General features: G+C 44.3%; 1 protein-coding gene across 2 annotated transcripts in view; it reads left to right on the plus strand.

Annotated features, from left to right (window-relative positions):
* Fat3 (FAT atypical cadherin 3) overlaps positions 1-16439 on the plus strand; it is a 451748-nt gene that overhangs the window by 424388 nt on the left and 10921 nt on the right. For both annotated transcript variants that reach the window (XM_076925995.1, XM_076925996.1), the window contains exons 21-23: positions 813-1281; positions 12511-12664; positions 14205-14857. In XM_076925995.1, coding sequence (XP_076782110.1) covers positions 813-1281; positions 12511-12664; positions 14205-14857 — 1276 coding nt within the window. The remainder of the gene's footprint in view (positions 1-812; positions 1282-12510; positions 12665-14204; positions 14858-16439) is intronic.

The following is a 16439-nucleotide window of genomic DNA, read 5'->3' on the forward strand; positions in this document are numbered from 1 at the left end:
CTCAAACAGCTGATCAGAAGGTCCAGTGGTTAAACATTCATGAACTGTAAGCCAAGGGTGCCCAACTCCTTGTCAATGTGCCCTAATATAGGTATGAACACAGTTTAACACAGAATTGTAAACTTACTTAAACTGTTAGCAGTTTGTCTGTGATTTTTACTTTGTAAATCAATTGTGCAGTTCTAAACTGTGAACTTCATACTTTTATCGATGACAAAATCATGTCACAGTGCCATCCAGAGCAAACACTTGCATTCTTTTCCAGGCTGTGTGGTGTGATGGGCTATGAGTTACTGGACACCCATGAATTTAATATGTGGCCCAAGAACATTGTTCTTCACACAGTGTGTCACAAAGAAGACAAAAGGCTGGACACCCCTGCTATACACAGTCACCAAGCTTGGGCACTCTAGAAGTACCTCTTGTCTATATAGTGAACAGTATAGAAAAAGACGGGCTTAAGAATAATAGCAGTGTTTAATATCCAAATTACACACAAAGCTGGGTACCAGGAAGCCCTTGCTTCTATCTGGCTCCTTCTGTTCATTACATCACACTTTTGCAAACTTGTTTGGGGAGTGTAAGTATATGTGTGTGCAGAGTTAACATGTGACCATGCTCCTGCCAACTGGACTAGTGAAGCCCAGAAGGGCAGAACAGATCACCTCAGCTCATTGTTTATCACGTGGTGGGTGTCCCGTGGAAGCTGGTGATTCCATGGAGATTAGTGCTGTGACAGAGAGGGGTGCAGACAAAATATCACACCGTTTCGGATCCAGACTCATGAAGGCTCTACACTTCTTCTTGCACAGATTGTGGAAGGCAAGCTGTGGTTTCAGCTGGACTGTGGCAGCGGCCCTGGGATCCTGGGCATCTCCAGCCGCGCTGTCAATGACGGGAGCTGGCACTCAGTCTTCTTGGAGCTCAATCGCAATTTCACCAGCCTGGCCCTGGACGACAGCTACGTGGAGCGTCGCAGGGCACCCCTGTACTTCCAGACGCTAAGCACCGACAGTGCCATCTTCTTTGGTGCGCTGGTGCAGGCTGATAACATCCGCAGCCTGACGGACACGCGTGTTACGCAGGTCCTCGGTGGCTTTCAGGGTTGCCTGGACTCCGTGGTGCTCAATCACAACGAGCTACCCCTCCAAAACAAGCGCAGCAGCTTCGCGGAGGTCGTGGGTCTGACGGAGCTGAAGCTGGGCTGTGTGCTCTACCCCGACGCGTGCCAACGCAGCCCTTGTCTGCACGGGGGCAGCTGCAGCGGCCTGCCCTCTGGAGGTGAGTGCATATCTATGCAGGCATCTAGGCAAGGGGAGGGAGTGCAGCTAAGGTAGGCCTACCCTCACAGACAGCCCCTCCCACCTTCTCCAGGACCCTCCGGGAGAGACTTCTCACACTTGCGTGTTCAGACCTTTTGAATCCTCTGTATTGCAGAAGCCTGACAGTTGCAGGGTATCTGGTTTAACCGTAACTGGATGCCAGACTGTAGGTGCAACCACCTCTTCCCTGCCCACCAGATAGCCTTCCAGACTTCAGTTCCCTAGAAGGTGTGACTTCGGGAGCCACCTTCTGTCACTGCAGAAAGCTGCCTGATTTCACTAACTGGAGCTGCCAACCAGTCTGCTTAACCTTGACTGCCATGGGGGCGGCTGCAGTGGCCTGACCTCTGGCGGTGAGTGCACATCTGTGCAGGCACCTAGGGAAGAAGAGGGCATGCACCTGGAGTAGGCCTACCCTCACAGCCAGCTCCTCCCTCCTCCTGGACCCTCCCGGAGAGGATCGTCCTTTGAATATAACTTTACCAGTAGCTGTATGGGTTGGAGGAGTGGACCTGCATCCCTGGGAAGAGAATTAAGAGGAAGGGTCTTTGGAGCAAGCTTTTGAAAAACAAGGAAAGGGAACTTGGGATAACCTAAGCCTACATTTCAGGAATGAAAATCTAATGTTTATCTCTAGGAGCCATATATTAAAAGCTAGACATGAGGATGTGCACCTGTTAGCGCCAGCACCAGGAAGGCGGAGCTAGGTGACGGTTGGGGTGCAATGGCTAGCCAGCCTAGCCTGCGTGGAGAGTGCTAGGCTGGAGAAGATCCTGTCTCCAAAACAGAAAAGATGGGAAGTGCCTGAGAAATAAGTCCCAAGGTTGTCCTCTAGCCCCTACGTCCTCCTAATTACTCATGAGACTAATTGCACACACACGCGCACGCGCACACGCACGCGCATGCGCGCGCGACACACACAAAATAGAAGTAGGTGAAACTACAACTATACAGAGACTCTCAGGAGGGAATCCAGCCAAGGGCAGCACAGTGTTCTTCTCTAGTCATTTCTTCCCCAAGTGCATCCTCCATGGAAGGAGAGGAAAGCAGGAAAGAAATGGGGGATGAAGGAGAAAGGGGGAGAACAGAGCCACAAAGTCCGTCTATAGTTGTTTAAGGTCCGGGAGCCTGAGGTTGAAGACTCCCTTTTCCTCCCAGATGCAGAGTCTGTGCAGAGAACCACTAGACAGGCTTCCTTCTGGCTGGGCCTTGCTACCACCGCCTCTCAGCAGCCCCAGTTAGCCCCTTCAGCCCCTTTGCAGAGCTATTCAGCAGCCATCTGATTGGTGGACTTAAACCTTCTTCACAATCACTTGAGATTCTGCTCGGCATTAGTATCCACTTTGGGCGCAGCCAGACTCTGAATTTAGAGTCCATCTTATTATGAGACTGTTATAAACTGTCCACGGAGTGATGCGGTGCCGGAACACAGACAGCAAAGATGTTCAGACTCACATACGTCACTGTCACAGTGAAGGCCCAGTGCCCTGGGGGGAAGTTCCTACTGTCTCAATTTAAGAAATCTATCTGCTGTTTTTACTGTCTCAGCAGTATATGTAAATAAAGGGTGCTTCTGGCGCCATAATTCCCAAATGATGGGCAGTGACTCTCCACTAGCTATTCTGCAAACCAGCCCCTCGTGACAAATCATGGCCAGTTTTTTCATGAGGCAAAAGAAAAAAAAAAAAAAACCTACCAGTGTGAAGCACTGACAATATATGAGAGGGCATATAATTAAATTGGGTTGAAATTGAACACCACGCTGTGTCAAATCCTGGGTATGCAGCCACAAATTGTAATATACTTTAACCATGCCAGGACATGGTTTTTCCTGGCAAAGCTGTGGTCTTCCAGAGAGGGTTATCTTTAAAATAATAATAGTCTTTGAACAAAGGGGAAAGACTGAGGAGTCTGGCTCAGCAGGGTGCATTTTAACTGCCATGAAATGCTTTAGTTAAGTACCCAGAACAGGTACCTTATATAACTAAATGGCTCTAGGGCCCCTCTGAGAAACACTAGTTATTTTTCTGTTTTGTTTTGTTTTGTTTTGTTGAGACAATCTCATTGTGTAACCAAGGATGGTGTTAGATTTCTGACCTTCCTGCCTCTGCCTTCTGGGCAGTGGGATTCCCAGCATGCATCACAACACTCTGTATGTGTATTAGGGATCAAAGCCAGGGCCTCCTGCTTTCTACCAGCTGAACTACCTTCCCACCTCTGCTTTCACCTACACCTTACCCTCCGGAATGGTCAGACTTGCCTGTGTATATGCCAGCCATCTCTCTTTGTTCCTCAAGTTTGACTTTCTTCTATGATGGGGCAATCTTCTTGATTCTGTGCTCCTCGGTGGGTTCTCTTCCTTCCAGGGTAATGTAGTCTCTTTTCAGCTCCAGTCTTCTCTTTGCACCTCTGAGTGTATGCTTTTCTAAAATAATCAGTGCATCCTCCCTCACACCCATCTCGAGCAGCACCCCCTTGCCTCAAGCCCACCATTCTGCCAATGTGAGGAAGCCCTACAAAGACAGCCATTCCCCCCTGATCTAGAGAATCTGGTTCTGGAAGCATGGTTCAAGGTGGATCAAGCCCCACCTAACAGAAATGTCAGACGTCTTCTGTGACTTAGTGTGGAGCCAGAGACACAGAATTCCTTTGCTGGCATGTAAGGGGGCACCTACAGGCTTCTTTGCTATAAAGATGAGGCCCTAGCCTCAAAGAAGACTCTATTTAATATCATGGACATTTAAAAAAAACTTTTATTTTTTGTTTCTCTGTATGAGTATTTTGGCTACATACATGTCTGTGCACCACATGTGTGTCTGGTGGCAAAGGATGCCCAAAGAGGACATCAGACCCCTGGGAACTAGAGTTACAGGCAGCTGTGAGCTGCCGTGTGGATGGTGGGACTAGGGATCCTTTGGAAGAGCAGTCAGTGCTCTTAACCACTGGGCCATCTCTCCAACACCTATCATGGTCATTTTTGTCATGTTTTTTTTTTCTAGCTGAAAATTTTTGCCAAATTAGGAGGGTGAGTGCAAGAAAGGAATGCATCAAAACTCAGACATATACTTCCCGCTATGGAACCATAAATTAACCATAATTACTTACAAGAAGCACCTTCTTTTAAAGAATAGTGAGATTGAGTGTAGTCATGCCCTCATGAGTTCCTTCTGGTGGCCAGAGAGGTTGGATCACAAGGCAATGGTCTTGGGCTCCCAGATCTAAAGCTACGACACATGCAGTACTCCAACAGGACATCTGAGTTAAGGAAGTAGACTGAGGCCCTTAGGGGTAAGCCTTTGCACATGGCATTCTGACAGCAGAGTTCATGTGAACATCAGTCTGTTTTGTCACTCTTTCCCATGGATCACAGTAAAATGCCAAGACACAGTTTACCACCCTCATCCCTCACTCACAGAACAATGCCGGATGATTGGCTGTTGGATCTCCTGGTAACAGACTTCATTCTCAAACTGTGGCACGTTGTTCCAGAACATTAATAACCTTTAAAGCAGCCAACCCACAGCAAGAAATATGTCTTTTCAGGGTTCCTTCCCAACTACCCCAAACCCAACCAAAGCCTTGGCACAAGGACCAAAGAGTTGCATCTACTAGCCTGGAATGACATAGTCAGCAGTTCTGACCAACCTTATAATTCTTCCTACCCAAGAAGCAATCCTCGGGAACTCCGGGGGAGTCAGAGCACCGAGTGCTAAATTGTAACGTGACTCCATAAATCAACCACAGAAAGAAATCCTCCCCCCTCCTTGGTAGTGTCTTAAAATTATGTATATTTCACAAACATGACCTGAAAACAGCAATCACCACGGAGAAGAAATGACTGGGACCCATTCTGACCCATACATTTTCAGACACATTGGTGGGGGTGTAGACCAGGGAGCACCCACATTCTGAATAAGACATGCTCAATTCTCCATGCCTCATGATACTCAACTCAGGACAATGAAGGGAAAACACAGGGGGAACTGAGCTGTAATTTGGTGAAGCAATGCACTAAGCCATGCTGTCATCAGACCAGAAGCAATCACTCAGACAGCTTTGTATGAAACTGGAAGCCTAAATCCTGAAGGAACATTGGTGAATTCTCAGTAGTCAGAAATACTAGTTTGAGTATACAGAGTACTAGAATATCACTTGCCCTGAAACGCTTTACATACTAAGACATTTGATTTTTCAACATTTTTCCCTCTACAACCCCTCCCATTTTAAAGAACTAACAAGCCAGAGAAGTTAAATGAGAAGTCCAGTATCACATACCTGAGAGTGTGTGAAGCCAGAATTTTGTTCCTTGCTATACTCAAATGTGTCCCAAGGACAAGCTATGCCGTTGTTGCCAAGGATGCTAAAAAGATGTATCACAGGTCCCACCAGACCCTACTGATTCAATCTGCACCTCATCATGTTCCCTAGACAATAATCTGATTTCGCCTTCCAGCTCTAAGTTGCCCTGGAATCTGGAGAACCTTTTAGTTTCCATTTGGCTCTCTAATTACATAGTGGTTCTTCACCTCTGAGATGCATCGGGTCACTCAAGGAACTTGTAAGGTTTTGCTACTGAAGTGTCTCTTGATTGTTCATTCAAAAGGAAAATATATTTGTCCTCTGTCCATTGTTGTCCACACCAGAAGAATCCTCTTCTGGATAATCAAATTATACTTGCAAACTCCTGAATGTTTTACCAAGAAAAATTCAAGAACAGTGGGAAGCAGGCACAAATCTGAAGTATCAGAATCTACATGAATTCAGGCAACTCTGTTAACAAGGCAGGTTCCACATACAGCCAAGTCTGAGAACCACAGCTACCGGAGGATCTTAGGAGATCTTTATCTTCAGAAATGTGTTCTGTAAGTACCAAGAGAGGTTACAAGGCATGGGTCTTTAAAAGGAGTTGAAAGTCAGATGAACAGACATGCATCACTCTCTTGTCAGCAAAATCAGGTTACCCAGAGATCCTCTAAGATAAAAACAATAGTGTCTGCCTAGCTCATCCTCGGCAGCCCTGAATATTCTACCTATCAAGTTGTATGATGGACTGTTAGATGTTTGTAAAAGATGGACAGAGAACCAAGTTCCTTATGTTGGTGTGGTCCCTGGATTGTGGTTCCCCTTCCTTGTAAGTCTAAGTAAATCCAGTCCATCACACTTCATCGAGTGGCAACACTGTGCTGACCCACTTTAAGTTCCAAGTCCCACTGCTTTTTTAGTAACCAGCAGGTGTCACATGTGTAGCCTGCTTCCCCTCAGCTCTACATGTATTCCACCATTGGCCTCCTGATCAGAGGCACAAGAATGCAGAAGCAGTCTGCTGAGCGTACACAATGGAGGTCATCAGGATGAATACTGCAGCTTATGAAAAATGTTTTTTGCTTTTTGACTGATATTCTTCTAAATTACAAGTTAATGTTTTTTTGTTGTTGTTCTTTTGAACAGCATTAATAGCAATAGATGCTAAAAGCATAGTTCAAAAAGTCTTAAGTCATGTGAAGGCACAAAAGAACATTCTAGAAGATAAGATTCCACTATGTACCTCTTGCTGTGGGCAAATAAAAGCTGCCACATCTCTAAAGAAACTGATCAAAGGCTCACTCAACACATTGTACCTGAAATGTGGGCCACCTGTCCTGGGGACCAGTATAGTTCTCTCCAGAGGTTTTCATTTGACAAGGTCCTAAAGCACTGAATGGATCTGGCTTGCAGAAAGGAAAAATTCAAATTAACAATGAGGGAGGACGGTCATCAGCAGCTAGACCATCCCCAACTGTGATTAACACTCATTAGAGATTAGTAGTCTCAGTACTGAGCCTAAAATTTATGTTGAAAACCTTTTCTGGCTTTAGCTGGTAGAGAGAGAAAAAGACAGAGGAATCAGAGACAAAGAGAGAAAGAGACACACGGAGAGACTAGGTATACTTTGGTGTATGTACACATTCATGTGTGCATGCAAGTAGAGGTCAGAGATCACCTCCACTGTTGTCCTGAAGAACATGGTTTACCTTACTTCTCTTTGAGATCAGGTCTCTCTAGCCCTGAACTCAATACTTTGCCAAGGCTAACTGACCAGTGAGGCCCAGGGAGTGGCCTTTGTCTACCTCTCAGGTGCTGAGATTACAAGCATTCACCATCATGCTGGACTTTTTCCAGTCCCTAGGGATCTGATCGAACTCAAGTCTTCATGTTTGCGAGACAAACACTTGGTTGACAGAGCTGGTTCCCCAGCCTGTGGTAATTTGAGTTTATAAGCAACAGGAAGGTGAAACTGACTTTAGAGTCTGTGGTAATTACAACATAACACAGAAGTACCTAGTACCTGTGTGCTACATTGACTTACAGAATCTAGGAGCCCTGTTATTCTCTCTGACATAAGCATTCCTGAATATGACTGATCATAAAAAGGAAGGAGGTTCTCAGAAGTCAAGCATCTTGGGCATGGCCACATGCAGTTGATGGGAACACCCAGGACTCCACCTGGAACCCAGGTCCTCACCATATTCAAATACCTCCCCAAGTCATGATCATTTTACAATTCAGGCAGCATGGCAACAGATGACACTAGATCTCTGGTGCTCTGTAAGTGTCTGTCAATATTTTCACCCCTGTGCGGTAGGCATTGTTTTCTTATCAGGATGTGGACCCAAAGAATGGTGTTCACCTCCCCCTGATGAGCAAAGCAGAGGGCTGCTGCTATTGCCTGGGTGAACTGCGAAATAAACTAAGTGAAGGAATAAAACAGGAACTGTCTTGATTATTTGCCTACACCACCCAAATTTGCTCTATAATTGCTCTTTCCAACTCTATTTTTGCATTTAATAGGTTTCATGATGTTCTTCTTTGAGTAAGAGAAGCACTTTAAGTTTATCTGGGTGCAGGTTTCAAAACCATCTGCACGGGCTATAACTAGGATTGTAAACAGGAACACAGATTTGGAAGCAAGGCTTAAAAATATACTTCACATGTCTCCAAGATTTGAAGGGAGAGAAGCTGCAGCTTTTTTTTTTTTTTTTGTACACATAATTTCGATGCTAGTAGGGCCATTTCCTTCTTACAAGCTGCGAAGTGCTACACGGTCCATCTGCTCACTGGCTTCAAGAACCACAAGAGAACCATCTCACCTAAGCTCCTGTTTTCTCATTTGTAAAGAAACTATGATAATAACTGCTATTCAGAGACCATAATGTATGCAGTTGTTATAAGAAGTAAATGAAATACAAGTCATAGAAAGTACTTGGAATTTTTCCTAGTCATATGGTAAGTTACTATTCTGGTTAGTTATTTTGTTACTTCTTTCCCACCTCCCAAAAACCCTACTCTTATTCAGACTTGAGAAACGATACCATGAAAAATTGTTTTTAATATTTGTGACAGTGTTAGATAATATTTGCAAGCATTTGATGCTCTCTGTATCTCTTTAGAAATTGTGTGTGTGCATGCATGCATGTGTGCATAGGTATGTGTATGTATAAATATATTACTGTGCACAGGTGTAGTTGTGCATGTATAGGTGTGTGCAACTGTATGTGATTGTACATTTGTTGATATGTGCATATGTAGGTATGTCTGCATATTGGTATGTGTTTGCATGTGTATAGGTATATGTGTATGTATGTGTGCATATTTACATGTGTGTTAGAGTGCTGTGTATGCATGTGTGTATGTGGGTATTATAGCAACATAAGAAAATTCTTAAGAAGAACAGAAACATACATGACTGTTCATTTAATGATTATTTGGCTTATAGAAGAAATGTTTGTTCCTGTCTGTCTTACTTCTGCCCCCTCAGAGAACTTTATGAAATTATCTCTCTTCTTGGCAAATCATTAGTCTCATTCAATGATAATTTCTAGAACTCAGACAGTAGAAAGTTCTGGGAGTCAAAAAGCCTGGTTCAGACTTAATTGCTTACAAGTCCCATGTCCTAGAGCAGTCTTATGAACTCTCTAATTCCCTGTGGAGCAATGTTAGCGGACCATTCCCGTCCTCCTCCTCCGATCAATGTGATCTTCTGTTGAATGACTGGAAGTCATTTCTCAAACACTAAATCACTAGAACACTTGGGTTTATTGTGGTAACATGTTGATATAAAAAGTATTAATAATAGGTCCTGCACCTGAATGATGGATGAGATTATAACATTAAGTAGTGACAGGTTAGTTTTGATAAGCAAGTCTTTCACAGCGGATGAATACTAGACATCATTATTTACTAACAATCTAGTTCTGAGTATTTTAACCCAATATTTTCCCCTTTGTTGTTTATCAAAGAATCTCCACCAAAGTTACATGCTTAAAAGCACGTTTATTTCCAGGGCCCTCTGCTGTTTTTTTTTCATATGGGTGTGAGATCACGATGCAGATCTGAAACAGCTGGCCTCTTTCTGATGACAGAGATCTGCTCAATGAGTTGTAGTTACAGTGAGTTATGTGGTATTCGAAACAGGTCAGGAGAGCACTGGTCTGGCAGGAGTCCATCCAGCTTTGTGAGCATGAGAAAGTCCTGGATTCTCTAGAACTAGGTTTCCTTGGCTGTAAATATCTCTGAGCTGGTGCTTATCACAGTTTCTATTCTAGACGTGCTGGTACTCATCTGTGTTGAACAAACTGTTTGTAATGTTTGCTCTTTTCTGTGCCCATTCTGTTTCTAAGTGTTCTACCAGTGGTTCAATAACTGCCCTGCCAAATACTCAGTCACTATGAGCAGGCACCTGCACGCCCCCACCTATCATAGAGCTGTTAGTCGTTAGAGACAGGAAGTTAGTCAAGCTGACTGCTACAGTAAGTAGTCATAGATGCCCTGTAGAAGATCATGTGGGAGCTGTATAATTGGGAAGATAATGTTAGAGTTCTCCAGAGAAGAATCAACAGGAAGGTGTGTGTGTGTGTGTGTGTGTGTGTGTGTGTGTGTCACACATACACACATAAATGTATATTTATATACATGCACAGAAAGGGATAAGATTATAATCTTATGGGATTATCTAAATGTGATCTTGGGCTAGCAAGTCTAAAACTTGGAGGGCAGGCTAGTAGCTGGAAACCCACATAAAAGCTGGTTTTGCAGTATTAAAATGATAATCCATAGAGCGGGCCAGTTGGCTGGAAATGGGCAAAGTTTTCTCTGGGTGTTGATTTAGACAAAAATTCTTCTTGAGCACATACACATTATGAACAGTAATGATTGATTGTAAATGTTGATACATCCACAAATACCTGAACTATAAGACCAGTGCTTAAATGGCAGGGTACAGTAGTCTAGCTGGCCCGAAACACAAAGTAGCCTGTTATGGATATCAAAAGAATCAGGAGAAACTACACAGGTAGAAAAGCATCATGAATTATTATTACCCTCGGGAGGTAAGAAAAGAGGCTATGACCATAGTACATAAATCTGGGGCTCATGTTACACAATTGTCAAAAAAAAAAAAAAGGGAGGATAAGACAGAGTTATTGAAACACACTTGTCAGCCAGTCTCAAAAGTAATCCAAAATGAGAATCTGTCCACAGAAATAAGCAAGAAGTGAGAATTTAAGGGCACAGGCAAGATAAAAAAAAAAAAAAAATCCAGGAAGGTCTCAATCTCAGATACAAATAGGAAAACTTCCAAGAAGACAGAAGAGAAAACAAAGGAAATCACCAATAAACAGATGCAAGAACATGTACAATTTACCAAAAATTAAAGGATATGAGTTTTGAGATTACAAGAGCCTACTGAGGATCCAGCAGTGGCTAGAACAAGCCCATGCTAAATATCATGAAATTTCAAAACTCTGACCTTCCAAAATATTGGAGAGAAAAGCAATCCGGTCTCTTGCAAGCTTCAGAGACTTTGGCATTCCCAAAAACAACATGCAGAAGATTGCTTCAATTTCCTAACTTTCAATGAAGTCTTAGGATTTAACTAGACAAAATTCCATAAAATTTGCCTCCTTCAACCCCTTCCCCTGGGAAGCAATTATAGAATCTCCAAATGAAAGAGAAAATAAGCCAGATGAATCCAGAAACTGATCTTTAACACAGGTATGCAAGAATGCTGGGTAGTAGGCCAGCTGTTCAAGGTGGAGACCCCAGAGGCATCAGCAGAGACCTCCTTAGCAAGTGACAATATGAGTCACTGTGTGCAGTTCAGCACAGGAAGGCCTGCTTGACGAAAAATCTGGAGTAAATTAAATAAGTATTCAGAAAAAGAGGGATTCAAAGCACAGATTCATCTTTGACGTTTTTTAAAGACTAAAATATGCATGAAAATAAAAGTCACAATTCCCTAGTTAGCTTAGCAACAAATAGCATATACAGTTAATTACAGTAATACAAATTCTGTTTGTTTAATTAACGTTAAGAGATTACAATGTATTGGAAGGAAGAACCATAGAAGACTGTCCATATGTGACGTGAATGATGTTTCGAAATAAAAGACATAATGGAAATCCAGCAGAAGAATGATTGCTAGAAATAATCACAAAATATCAGCATTCTACAGAAGAAAGCTAAAATACTGAAAGGGATGTCCAGGTTGTTTCCAGGGCGGCATAAACACTGGGAATTACAATGCAAAACCCATAGAACATCCCTCATTTGCTAAGTATGCATCTAACTCTAAGGACAACAATTTCATAGCTATAGTAACGTATCCTTTCCACCCCAAGGCACATGTAAGACTCCAAGTCTTATTCCCCTGATAGTTAATGTTGTCTGTGGTGCAGACATCAGTGCATAGTTTTGTATGACAGGTTCATGAATAGAACATGAAAGAGATGCAAAGACGAGGCTCTGCACAGGGCATATGAAGAGTTAGGCACCGAGTTTTAGTTGAGTTGACTTGGCCTCGCTTGGAGCTCGGGGCAGGAGGGAACGTGGCACCAATGGCTTCTCCCATCTGGAACTGTCACCATTTGCTGAAACTTGATAGAGAGTGCACTGCTGTCTCCCTCACCATCCTGATCTCTGACAAGATCACTAGCGTTCTTTAAAATACGGATAATTAGGTGAAATTTTTGTGGACTAACATGGAATACAAACCGCACCCTGGTCATTTTTATGGCAAATGAATTCCACAGAGCCAGTGTGCTGATCAAACTTTAGAATTCAGATAAGGAATCGAGAGGACCTGTCACAGCTGAGTCCAAGGATGCATACCACTGAGGCATCCCAAGCTCATGAGGCCCTCTGTTTTCCCCAGGCTATCAGTGTTCCTGTCTCTCGCAGTTCACGGGGACAAACTGTGAATCAGAGATCACAGCCTGCTTCCCTAACCCTTGCCGGAATGGAGGATCCTGTGACCCCATAGGAAACACCTTCGTCTGCAGCTGTAAAGCCGGCCTCACAGGTGTCACGTAAGTGAGACTGCTCAAGGACTTCTCTCTACAGGCTCCTTATCCTTAGGCAACAACCCAGCATGTAGTTCATTAGAACAAATGGGTACACTGCTGTCTTTCCCACACAGTGTTCGGCTTCACATGGGCTGGCTGAAGGTAATGACTGAAGTGCAAACAGGAGGCCCTGAGTTCGGAGGCCTAGCACGCTTGTTGATAACCTGGATAGGATGGCATGAACTTGTAATCCTAAGGCTGGGATTTGCTGGGATTCATTAACCAGTCAGCCTAGCCAAACTACTGTACTTTGGGTTCAGTGAAAGACAGGGTCTCTTACAAAAAGAAAATCAAGATGGGAAGTGATGGAGAAAGATATCTGAGATCAACCTTTTGTTTCCACAGGAATGTGTACACAACCACACTGACAAGGAAATATATCACATACACACACATGCATGTGCAGTGCACACACATACATGAGGGCACACACAATATACACAGCAGTTATATCTAATTTGTGTGTTTTACTTTATCCTTTTGTCCTCTCAAACTTATTCAATCCCCTCGCATTTTACAATGTTGAAGACACTTCTTTTGTTTAATGGATCTAGCACCACCTAAATCTTCCAGGATAATCCTGAGACACACATAAAACTCACTTCCCAGAACCTGCCAACTGGACTCCACTACCTGGTGCTTAATGAGTATTCTGAGAAATTAATCTTTACCTTTCCTTTGAAAACCCCTTTCCTCCAGGAAATGAGTGAAATTAAAGTGTTAGCCCGACAGACACGGAATGCTTTAAATTCTGAGTAAAAGGCTACTTCCAGGCATCCTTGATCAGTTCAGAAGTACATACGTGCACTCTCAGCAAGTGATAGTCTAACGACAGATCAGCGTGGCATGTTCATTAGAGCAAGTCTCTGAGGGCTCCACCAAAAAATACTTAGCTGAGCTTGAATCGCTGGATGTAATTTAAAGTAATAAAGCTGCATTTATTTTTAAATGCTCTGTGATTCTAACTAATTTCTGATTGACCTAGCCCAGATCTGTTCAAATTGGGGATGTTTGGACTACATTTTAAAGTGTGTATTACCAAAATTATGGGTGAATCAGACTCTTTTGATGAAGATATCAGAACAATTACTTAAGTAGAGAAGTGTGAAGTAGGAGAGAAGTTTTAACTATATGCTTTAAGTGTTCAAGTAAGAAGGAATCAGACTTAAAAGCTACTAGGGCCCAAGAGATAGACCAATGGTTCAGGGTGCTTGCTGCCCTTCCAGAGGACCTGAATTCAGTTCCCAGCACCCATATTGAGTGGTGCACAGCCACCTGTAATTCCAGCTCCAAGGGATCCAATGCCCTCTTCTAGTCTGTGCAAGCACCTGCACATGCATGGCAGGCACACACACACACACACACACACACACACACACACACACACACACACACACAAGGTACTATACTTTGTAAGGACTTCCTTCTGTTTTAAAGCTTTTGCCTGAGCTCTGGTACAGTGGTTCTGATGTTGGAAGGGCTTTGTTGTGCTTTGTCACTGAAGGTGCGAAGATGACGTGGATGAATGTGAGCGAGAAGAGTGTGAGAACGGGGGCTCCTGTGTCAACCTGTTCGGCTCCTTCTTCTGCAACTGCACCCCAGGCTATGTAGGCCAGTACTGTGGCTTGCGCCCTGTGGTTGTGCCCAACATCCAGGCTGGCCACTCATACGTGGGAAAGGAGGAGCTGATAGGCATCGCTGTGGTCCTCTTCGTCATCTTCACCCTGGTCGTGCTCTTCATCGTCTTCCGCAAGAAGGTCTTTCGAAAGAACTACTCTCGCAACAACATCACATTAGTGCAGGACCCGGCCACAGCTGCGCTGCTGCATAAGAGCAACGGCATCCCATTCCGCAGCCTGCGAGCAGGAGACGGGCGCAACGTGTACCAGGAGGTGGGGCCCCCACAGGTACCAGTGCGCCCCATGGCCTACACACCCTGCTTCCAGAGCGACTCCAGGAGCAATTTGGACAAGGGCCTGGATGCGCTGGGTGGTGAGCCACAAGAGATGAGCACATTCCACCCAGAATCCCCACGCATCCTGACAGCAAGGCGGGGTGTGGTGGTGTGCAGCGTGGCCCCCAACCTCCCAGCTGTGTCACCTTGCCGCTCAGACTGCGACTCCATCCGGAAGAATGGCTGGGACACAGGATCTGAAAGTGAGTAAGATGCATGAATAGGCAAGTGTCCTAGGAAGCCCCTGGGTCTCAGCAAATCCAGCCAGTGCTAACCTGTGAAAGGAGGGAGAAAGGAAAGACAGTCTCATGGAACAAGAGGATGAGAAGCAGGCAGGGGAAGCAGTTGGAACCAGGTATCCGTGTTTTGTTCTTCTTTGGCCTCCTGCTGCAAGACTCTAACTTCTCAGCACAGCCCTGGGGGTGGAAGCCCTGGGATGGGAAAAGGCCTTGGTGCCCTAAGTCACAGAGTTGAGTGTGGCTGGGGAGTTGCTGAGCATTGGGCAGAAGGCAGGACTTAGCATCCACAGTGGTGCAGGTATTTAAGCACATAAGTGGCATGAGCTAGTTACAGTTTAAAAGACAGCTCTGACAGACCTGCAAGGGACTGAATACATTCTAGAAGGGAGGCAGAACCAGCAAAGCAGCATCTGCATCTAAGTTAAAAGGTGACAGCTCCCTGCCCTGGGATCCGAATGAGACTAAGGGAAGCTCTGTTGTCCACTGGCTTATCAGCAGGCTACATAGCCGTTAATGTATCTTACATTTTAGGAAGTCCTCAGCAGCAGGAGTTCCTGTGTTATGCTATATATGCTGGGGGAGGAGGGAGGGGTGGAGTCCACATGGTCCTGCAGAGTAACTGGTGCATCTGGACAAGGGGAGTGTTGCTAAGGAATCGTCAAGCATGAGTCAATTTCAGTAGGAAATGATTGGAGAGGGTCTCCCTAGGATCAGGAAACAGTCCGCTCAGTATTGAGGATGCATGCCTGAGTTCCTGGGATGGGACTGAGGGGTATCTAGATGTCAAAGAGGTGAGAGTTGACCACCATCTGCATACTGCACACATTACATATTGCATATTGTAGGAGGCTCAGCTCACTGATGGGCAAGAGAGCATAAGCTGACTCGTCCTCTGAAAGAAGCTGGGAGATGCTTGTTTGCAAGGAGAGTGTAGAACAGAAAAGAAAGGAGAGGAGGAAGAGAGGTGGCCTTTATTATAGAAGCCAAGCATGTGCATAAGGTTCATAGTATGAAGTACCAGGAACAGACCAAGAAAAAGAAATATATATATATATATATATATATATATATATATATATATATATATGTGTGTGTGTGTGTGTGTGTGTGTGTGTGTACATATATATGTATATATATGTGTGTGTACATATATACACATATATAATATGTATATACACATACATACACATATACACACATGCATGAACACATACATATAGATAGATATAGGTAGATACAGATGATACAGATACAGATGCAGATGCAGATGCAGATGCAGATGCAGATGCAGATGCAGATGCAGATGCAGATGCAGATACAGATACAGATACAGATACAGATACAGATGATACAGATACAGATACAGATACAGATGAGGGGTAGACACCTCGATCTGATGAGAGTGCCGAGGTAGAGCTACCAGTGCTCCGCTGCTGTGTGCCTGCCATCAGCTTGGACCATCACAGCCAAATGGGCTGCACATCATGGGAAGCGTTATCAGCTCCCAGAGAAGCAAAGGGCAGAATCAGGGCACCGGCTTCCAAGT

Source organism: Arvicanthis niloticus, chromosome 27 (genome assembly GCF_011762505.2).
Source record: "Arvicanthis niloticus isolate mArvNil1 chromosome 27, mArvNil1.pat.X, whole genome shotgun sequence".
Lineage (NCBI taxonomy): Eukaryota > Metazoa > Chordata > Mammalia > Rodentia > Muridae > Arvicanthis > Arvicanthis niloticus.